Genomic DNA, 8,101 nt, shown 5'->3' on the forward strand with positions numbered 1-8,101 from the left:
CAGACTGGAAAAGCTGAAAAGTCACGTAGCAATGCCATGAAACATTCGGCTATATGTATTCCCCTTGTGCAGTTCAGCTGAACTGGTGGTGGTGTGGCACCTTCTGCATGCCAGTGCCGAACAGGACGGGCATTTCAGCTGCAGAAAGCTCCGGTGCATCCTGGTCTGAAACCTACCGGATTTAACACAGCATCTCCATGGTAGACACAGGGTCGAACTGTACTGTAGCGATCTTCAGCCTTTGTGCACTCCAATAGTAAGGGTTTAATTGAATGTGATTGTCTTGTGCTACTGTGATTATGCTCTCCACTGCATAAATCCTGTTTTCCTGAGCTGCCGCTTCTGCAGAGAGTACGAAGCACGTTTAGAGAGGTACAGCGAACGCATATGGACGTGCAAAAGCACAGGAAGCAGCCAGCTGACGCACAAAGAGGCTTGGGAGGAGGAGCAGGAAGTTGCTGAGCTGTAAGTACCAGTGAAGAAATTGGTATGTGTCTGTCTGTAGGCATCGGGGGCAGAAGAGTGGACTTGGGAATGATATGTGATTGCTAGTTTATGAGGTGAGATAAGTAGCTTTTTACTGGCTGTAAGTAGATCTGGGGATTCTGGAGTTGAAAGCAAATTAAGTCCAAATTTGATGCCATCACTAATGCAGTTGAGTAATGTACTTATTTAGTGCTGTATCTTGGTATTACTTGAACCAAAATAGTTCAGCATATGGTACTTGGCATATTTTAAAGCCCCTTGAGTAATGGGAATTTTTCAGAGGGGAAAAAAATAAATCTTGAAGGAGCTAAAGTAAAAATACAGTAGAAAGAGGCTGTTGAAGTGTTTCACATCAGCCAGGTCCACAGCTGTAATTTTTTTCCCAGATCTGCATTGGAATCGGTTGTTGTACTAAATAAAAAAATTATTTTGGAGTGAGATTTTGGGGGATCTGCTCTACTTGAAACAATAAAGAACAAAGGGAAACCAGCAAGAGTCATTACTCAGTTCAGGCCACCAGTGTTCTTCCAGGCTGCCGTGTCCCTGACCTCCCCCTCTAGCACACAGCACAGGCCCCGAATCCTTGGTTGAGATCCAGCATCACCCTTGCCGTAGAAGGGAATTTTCTGTAAAGGTGCGAGTCCTTGGCTCAACCGACATATATAACTTACTTTGTGATTACCAAATTGTAGGAATTATGCCAAACAAATGGCATGTTTCTCTGTTCTGTGAACTGATGACTTGGACTTCTGTGACTTTTTTTTCCTGGATTTAAACTGGGAAGATTGTCAGCAGTACTACATAAGAGGTGAAGTTTTCTGCTGCCTCTCTTCAATGAAGAATCCACGTTTCTGATTCATTGGCAGAAGTGTTAATAGCCTTAGCCTAAGGAGGAATTCCCCATCGTTTGAGGTTAATCACATCCTTAATTGCATCCTTAAAGGCAACAAATAAGAAACGTATTTGCTAATGGTCCTAATTTCTGTGAGGGTTGAAGTACTGTCTTCAGTCAGTACTTCACACTCCCTAGTGTTCTTGTTGGAGAGGAGGGTGCAGGGCCAGCTCCATAAACTTAGAATCCTGAGTCAAAAAACACTGGTCTAGTGTTGCTTACTTTTGGTTGACAATGTTGGATTGGTTGGCCACTTCTGAAAACATTAAGAAATGTAAATTAAATATAAATGGAAGATTTCTCAATAACAAATATAGCTATAGTCTCTCTAAATGTGGGAAAAAAAGACTGTGAAATGAGATTTTGGTCTTGTCTCTTTGAAACGGGATTAAAAGCTTCCCAGGCAGTTTGCTGGCTGCTTTAATACCTGACACTAGTCCGAATAAAAAAAGTTCATTTAGGCAGCATGCTGAAGGGACCATTTTGTTCATGGCGGGGGGGGGGGGGGAAAAAAAAAAGAGAGGGCAAATATAGCTGAGGGTTGTCAGCAATGGATCCCTGAGTCTGGGAAGCTGAAAGGGTTTTGGAAAAATGGAGTATTTTGTTCCTCCTTACAGTAACTTGAAACGGACTTTCCTTTTTAGCCAGAAAGCTTTATGCAATATATTTCTTAGTACTCCTATCAGCTAACTGACCTGATCTTTTAGAAAGGAAATCAAGTCAAGTAAATTTGTGACAGTCCTTTCTCTCTGAATGAAAAAGTTTGAAGATCATGACATGGTGAATCACACAAAATATTTTTTTCTGGAAAGATAATTTGATTGTGTCAGCCTGCCTCTATCATCTTTACTGTTGTGTTAGCAGTCTGTTTGGGAAGAAAGAAATGCTAAATGTTCATCAGCATCGTGTTACTGTTGGAAGCAAAAATTTTAAAGAAACAAGCCCCAGAATAATGACATGATCTTGGTATATATTTAACATTTAATAGAGAGGCAGTAATAACCAGCGAGAAAGAGTTCACCGTCAGCGCTGCTCTTCCAGAATGCTTTATGGTGTTCCTTCTGGGAAGGACAAGTACAATTTGTATTGTCATGCCAATTAACACTTTGGGGGGATGCTGGGGGGAGGGCAGCAAAAAGCCCTTGGATGTTTGCATGCTAATGTGGCATCTGCCCCAAACATTGTCCTGGCTGTTAATGTTCCCGGAATTGCGAAATGGGAGGCTACTTTGCATTTTGGCTTTTATTCCCTGAATAATGAGAACTTATGTGCTTGCTCAGCTTGAAGGAGGAGTTCCCCATCTGGTATGAGAAACTGGTACTGGAAATAGTCCACCACAACACTGTATCTTTGGAAAAGTTGGTGGATGCAGCTTGGCTGGAGATCATGACCAAATTTGCGGTGGGAGAAGAGTGTGACTTTGAGGTAAGGATCTAATTTTCCGTTTTGTCCCATGCTTTTGCACAGAGCTAATTTTGGATACCTAAAGGCAGGAGATGGGAAGAATATGTTAGCCACTTACATTATCGGAAAGATGGTGAGAATTTCTTTTCTATAGAATCCCAGTGACAGCATCTGCTTTTGAATGCAAAATGGTTCCATAAGCAGAAGCACGTGGATGACCCATACTGATGGCGAGAGAAAAATGACTGATCTATGTGTGTGCATGGGGGAGTAGAGATAGATTTGTTACACTGCTTAAATATGTGATGGTCTGTCTATATATTTAAATATATATAAAAATACATATTTTAATTATGTATAATGTGCTGTAATCTTTCAACCTAACATGTTCCCAGAAGGAGTAGTAGTCTTAAACTAATGCAGCTTGAAGTCAACTGCTTACAAATCTCTAACAATGCTCTAATGATTAGAAAATGCCTTCCAAAACTGGGAATGACGGGGAAAACTCAAACTTGTTAAAAAGAAGGGAAAGTTATAAAATGTTCTCTGTTAGGAATCTGTTTAGGACATACTCTCTCAACTGGGGCTGCTGAGAGAGCATGCTTGCGCCTTGCACACACACTCTTTCCTTAGGCTGAGAAAGCAGCATTATTAAACACTGGAAAAACTTGTGGGTTGGCAGTTCTCTCTTTCTTAGCATTTTGTACAGAATTCCAGGTAGGAGTAGTAGAAAGAAATCCTGTAATTGTTTCATGAGAGGGATCATGAGCTTCTCTCAAGGAGGATGTCAATTAAGTGTTTTGCCAAACTACTGTTTGTAGGTCTTCTTAGCTGCTTTTTGTCCTTCCTCGTAGCGTTAAAGCTCATTAGTTCATGTGTCTTGCTCAGGTTCAGTTTTCATCAATATTTCCGTGCAGGTTGGTAAGGAGAAAATACTGCCTGTGAAAGTTGTGAAAATACATCCCCTGGAGAAAGTTGATAAAGAGGCCTCGGAAAAGAAATCTGACGGAGCCTGTGATTCCCCATCCAGCGACAAGGAGAACTCCAGCCAGGCAGCCCAGGACAACCAGAAGGAAGCTATCCTGAAGGAGGATGACAACAGGAGGGAAAGTATGAGTAAGTAGTAAGACAGCATGCCAGTAGGTAGCACCTGGAAGTGAGTATTTGAATTTATGTACGTCTTGGGCCTGGGCTGTGAATGTTGTACGCGATGTTTAAACAGTGTTATGTAACGAATATCCTGAAATTGTCACTGTTAGTGGTGCATCTTTGGTGGCATCAGTGCTGTTGGCTTTCAACTGTTCTTGCCTGTTTTAAAGCAGAAAATGTGCGGTCATTCTAAGTGTAGTAACGAAAGCTATGCATGAAACGTATAAGCTTCGAAAATATAAGAAGTGTATTTAAAAAAAAAAGGGGGGGGAACAGCAAAGGTTCATGCAGAATCGTAAAGTTCTGCTGTGATGTTCATCATCAGAACAAACATCTCTAGTTCTAAAGCCTGTTGTTCTGCAGTCAGAGACAATTCTCTCTAATTCTCTTTCATGTCCCCAGTTGACATAGAAAAATAAGGGTTTTTTTATTTTGGTTTATCTCCTTTCCAGTTTTCAAATGCTGAGACAAAATTCATGCAGGAAAAATGCATATTAATTTTTTTTTCTAAGGATTCAAAATAAAGCATGCTTTGAAACATTGTTCCCCTCTTTCATATCTGTTCCTCCTTGCTGCAGAACTAAACAGTGGATGTCCAAGGCTTTTCTTGACTCTGAGAAGGTACTGTTGAAAGAGAAAAAAAAAAAAATTAGTTTCATGTCCTGTGTAACTTCTTAAAAATGGAATTAGAAGATTCTTTAAAAGAGATTTCAAAAAGTGTTTTAAAACAAACAAACAAAAAAACCAACCCCAGAGCATACCTCTAATCTGGATAGCTTAATTTTAAAAGCACATAAATGTAATAAACTGTTTACATTTGTAAATAGCTACCCCAACATCTGGGGAAGGTGTACATAACCACCTCTAATATGGAGAAGAGGAAACTCTGAAAACAGCCCAGCAAGCTAATAGCAAAGTCAGGAGTGCAAAACAAGTTCTACCAAGCTCTGGTCCCAAGCTTAATAATAGTCAAATGTTTCTGATTGGTACTGGAAAAAGTTATGAGCTGTTTTGATTTCACTGCAGTGTTTTGTATAACCAGGAAGGAAAAAAAAGTGTTGCAGAAATGATCTGGCCTTATACTCATCCCTTGAAACAGTGGTAGTGCTTGGAGGGGGACTAATGCATGTTTGAGTGGCTGGTTTGGGGTTTTTTTTTAATTGAGTGGTAGTTCTCTCAAACTACCTCATAAAAGGTGTGGGAAATACCTTTTACTTCAAAAATGCTCATGGACCAAGTTCACAGCAGCATTTTTGGGCTTGGGTGTTTCGTAAAATCTACCATAATATTTTGTTCATTGGTGTGCAGTATTCTAACCAGCTGTGTTCAGCTGAGCTCTTACTGACATTGCCAGTACAGCGCTCCGAGATTGGAAGAATACTGCAGGAATGGGGATTCCTGCGCCTTTTTCAGTCTGACTCAGCCGATTATCTGACCTGTGTTTAGTCGCCTCTATAGACTGGGACTGTCCTGCCCTTTCTGTAAAAGATGAACCTCAACATTTTCAAATCAGAGATGCTAGCAGAGTCATAATATAATCAGTGAAAGCAGTAAGTACTCATTAGAATCATAGAATAGTTTGGGTTGGAAGGGACCTCTAAAGGTCATCTAATCCAACCCCCCTGCCGTGGGCAGGGACATCTTCAACTAGATCAGGTTGCTCATTCTTTTAACTCTTCTCCTTGTACATATGCATTTATTAAAAGGGTATTTTATTGCTAATGCTTTTATATTCTGGGTTATAATAGAGCATAGGTTCATAGTAAACTCGTTACTGAATCTATATTCCAGAGTCCATTAAAATCACTACGTAGCATTTGTTACATTTATACAGCATACTACAGAAGTAGTAAAGACTTGTTTTCATTTAGTGGGTTCAGGCCCTGAGCTGCACCTGCAGGAGGCTGTGTACAGTATCTGGAGGTACCTAGCCACGCTTAGGCTGACTTTTTCTTTCTAATAATTTGCATACTTGACCACTGGTAATGTGGGTTGAGGTCACTACACAAGAGTGAGCATTTAGAAGCAGTAACAGACTCTGCATAACCGTGTGTGACGTAAGAGCTGTATCTTTCTGTGCACACACGAGGGGGCAGAGTTAACCTTAGCATTTTTACGAATACTTATGTCAAACTTGCTGATTTTGTTGGAGGAAAAAAGGGGCAGAGAAAGAGAGCTTCATTCTCTCTGGTTAGGAGTCTACTGTGCCTCAGAAGCTAAAAATAAGGCTTTATACCAGCTTTATTGCGTCATATGTGCAGTATGAAGCGGCTTTGTATTTTTAGTTGCTTGGGGAGTGAACTCTGGAAAATCTGCAGAAGTGAGAGGAAAGGCTAGTTTTTCCTGAAAATGGATGATGAACTACTGAAGGCAGGTTCTGCAGCTTTTGAGCTGTACTTGGAACTAATACTGCTTTGGAAAATCCAAAATAAGTGGTGAATAGAAGGAGACAACAGCATGGATGCTTTATGAGGTTCCAGTAGCGTAGTAAATGTAAGTTTTATTACAGTACAATGCAACAACAAATGAAGTATGCTTTTTGTAAAATAACTTTAGGAAGGAATGTATAGTGATTTCTTCCCCACCCCTTAGTATCCAGGTGCTGCTTGATGGAATTCAGTGTAGTCATCCCTATTTCTAGAATCTAGAAAGTAAATCACAAAAGGAGATGTCGCTTACAGGCCTGTTTCAGAAGCAGCAGTGTAACAGAGTCCTTCAAAGTCAGAGCCAGGACTAAGCAACACATTGTTATTTCTTAAATATAAATGTGCTACGTGTGGTATGCACATCCAGCAAAGATAACATTCAGACACTTAAAAGACTTTGAGGCAGATCTCTGAAAGCAGGTCTGTTACAGAGCTTGAAGTGTCTTGTATGTGATTTCCATTGTGCTGTTGAGCAGAAAAACATAGTTCAGTATTTGTGAACTTACCAAGATTTTTTTAATACAAATGTGGAACCAAAGCAGGCAAAAGTTACGTCTCAGCCTGACGTGCGATGAGAGGATTAGTCTCCTTTCACACATACTATCACTGTTACGAAATTCAGGGGTTTTATTTTAAAGAAAAGCTTCTATAATGAGTGATGCTTGGTGCAGAGGATTCTACATTGCATTATCTGAAATGTAGCACAAATGTGGGAAGTAGCTGCACATTTATGTATATGGTGCAGTGAGCCCATAGCATCTGCGATCTGTTCCCTAGCCAAGGTGACTGATTTTGGAAGGCAGGGGGGCGGGGGCGCAGAACTTGGTTTTATACCATGTAAGCTATAATGCTGCTGAAGCTTAAATGCTATAGGGCTTACAATGTGACAATTTTAAATATATATGTATATATTCAAAAGTCTGACTTAGGTCTAGCATCTACTTGTATTCTGCGTATACTTAGTAGATAATTATTCTCATCTATCATGCTTGCTTTATTGTTTTCTTTGAGTCATAACCACAAACATAAAAACATTTGGGGTTTGCTTTCTTCAGTAAGCTTGGATTTTGTCTTAAATGATTAACATTCGCAACCGGAATATAGAAATAATAGACTCAACACCAGCTGGCAAGAAGATGTGATGCCTTTGTACTCTTTCAGTTACATCTCTTGAGAATAAAAAGACTGGTATGCTTAAAATCTCCAGCTAAGCTAGCCCATACACATAGGGCTCATAACTGTAAAACGCTTAATGGCCACCAAAGTTAAATGATTTTAAAAGTTACTTTAATTTAGAGTCAGTAATCCCTGCAGTAGAATTATTTCAAATGTGTCACGGCAGAGACAGCTAGGGCTCTCGGCAGGAGCTCCCTAAGCAGGTTACTGGTTAGGTTATGAAACCTGTCTCCACTTCATGAATTTTATAGACATTTTCTCCCTTTGCATAGGTAGTTGCAGCTTACCGTCTGTGGAGAGATGGGTTTAAATACTGCAAGTGGTCCTTTATACTCCTTGAAGATAGGTGTTACCTCCTACTTGAGAGCTGTTTAGGGACTCCATTCCCAGCCTGCATCTTCAGGATATTTCTAAAATCTGATTTGAGACTTTTTTCCTGATGTTCTAGTTTAACCAAACACTGTATAGATAGCAAGGGGTGGGGTGCCCAGTCCAGCGATGATCTGGATTCTTTAACTTTTTTTTTTTTTTTTTTTTTTTTTGCTTCTAAAACAAAAACACTTATTGT

At 40.1% G+C, this 8,101-nt stretch overlaps 1 protein-coding gene across 1 annotated transcript in view; it reads left to right on the top strand.

The window, feature by feature from the left end:
• Nucleotides 1-271: 271 nt before the first annotated feature.
• BAZ1B (bromodomain adjacent to zinc finger domain 1B) overlaps nt 272-8,101 on the top strand; it is a gene marked incomplete at its 5' end in the record, with an annotated part of 45,289 nt that continues 37,459 nt past the window's right edge. Inside the window, 3 exons of the mRNA XM_009276377.1 lie at nt 272-465; nt 2,659-2,803; nt 3,700-3,898. Coding sequence (XP_009274652.1) covers nt 272-465; nt 2,659-2,803; nt 3,700-3,898 — 538 coding nt within the window. The remainder of the gene's footprint in view (nt 466-2,658; nt 2,804-3,699; nt 3,899-8,101) is intronic.

Source organism: Aptenodytes forsteri, unplaced genomic scaffold (genome assembly GCF_000699145.1).
Source record: "Aptenodytes forsteri isolate BGI_AS27 unplaced genomic scaffold, ASM69914v1 Scaffold209, whole genome shotgun sequence".
NCBI classification, from domain to species: Eukaryota; Metazoa; Chordata; class Aves; order Sphenisciformes; family Spheniscidae; genus Aptenodytes; species Aptenodytes forsteri.